This window comes from Cyprinodon variegatus, unplaced genomic scaffold (genome assembly GCF_000732505.1).
Source record: "Cyprinodon variegatus isolate N-32 unplaced genomic scaffold, C_variegatus-1.0 Scaffold1029, whole genome shotgun sequence".
NCBI lineage: Eukaryota > Metazoa > Chordata > Actinopteri > Cyprinodontiformes > Cyprinodontidae > Cyprinodon > Cyprinodon variegatus.
Window position 1 is genome coordinate 210,106 of NW_015151482.1, and position 578 is coordinate 210,683.

The 578-nt window shown below is 47.8% G+C and overlaps 1 protein-coding gene across 6 annotated transcripts in view; it reads left to right on the plus strand.

The window, feature by feature from the left end:
* The window catches only part of LOC107100933 (lethal(3)malignant brain tumor-like protein 4), a 15,649-nt gene that overhangs the window by 12,224 nt on the left and 2,847 nt on the right, over positions 1–578 (plus strand). For 3 of the 6 annotated variants that reach the window (XM_015399623.1, XM_015399622.1, XM_015399626.1), the window contains exon 18: positions 299–570. In XM_015399623.1, coding sequence (XP_015255109.1) covers positions 299–570 — 272 coding nt within the window. The remainder of the gene's footprint in view (positions 1–298; positions 571–578) is intronic. The other 3 variants (XM_015399627.1, XM_015399624.1, XM_015399625.1) reach the window with 2 other exon arrangements.

The window sequence follows — 578 nt, forward strand, 5'->3', positions numbered from 1 at the left end:
TGGAAGCAGGTCTGATGACCACGTTAGGGAGGGAACCAATGAGGTTTAACTCTAAGAACAGGATGATGACCACGTTAGGGAGGGAACCAATGAGGTTTAACTCTAAGAACAGGATGATGACCACATTAGGGAGGGAACCAATGAGGTTTAACTCTAAGAACAGGAACATGGATGTTATAGGAAATCAGGCTGCTGCGCTCTGCTGGTTAAAATGAGTTAATAATGGTTTAGCAGCTGATCTCAGAGGTGTCGATCTCCCTCCTGTACTCTGATCTGATTGATTATTCTTTCTTTTTAGCAAATAGATGGACGGGCCTTCCTGCTGCTGACACAGCGCGACATCGTCAGGATCATGTCAATCAAACTTGGCCCCGCCCTCAAAATATACAATTCCATCCTAATGTTTAAACACGCCGAGGAAAAGAGCCAATCACAGACCGAGGGCAAGAACAGCCAATCACAGACTGAGGACAAGAAGAGCCAATCACAGGCTGAGGATGAGAGCCAATCACAGGCTGAGGACGAGAGCCAATCACAGGCTGAGGACGAGAGCCAATCACAGGCTGAGGACGAGAGCC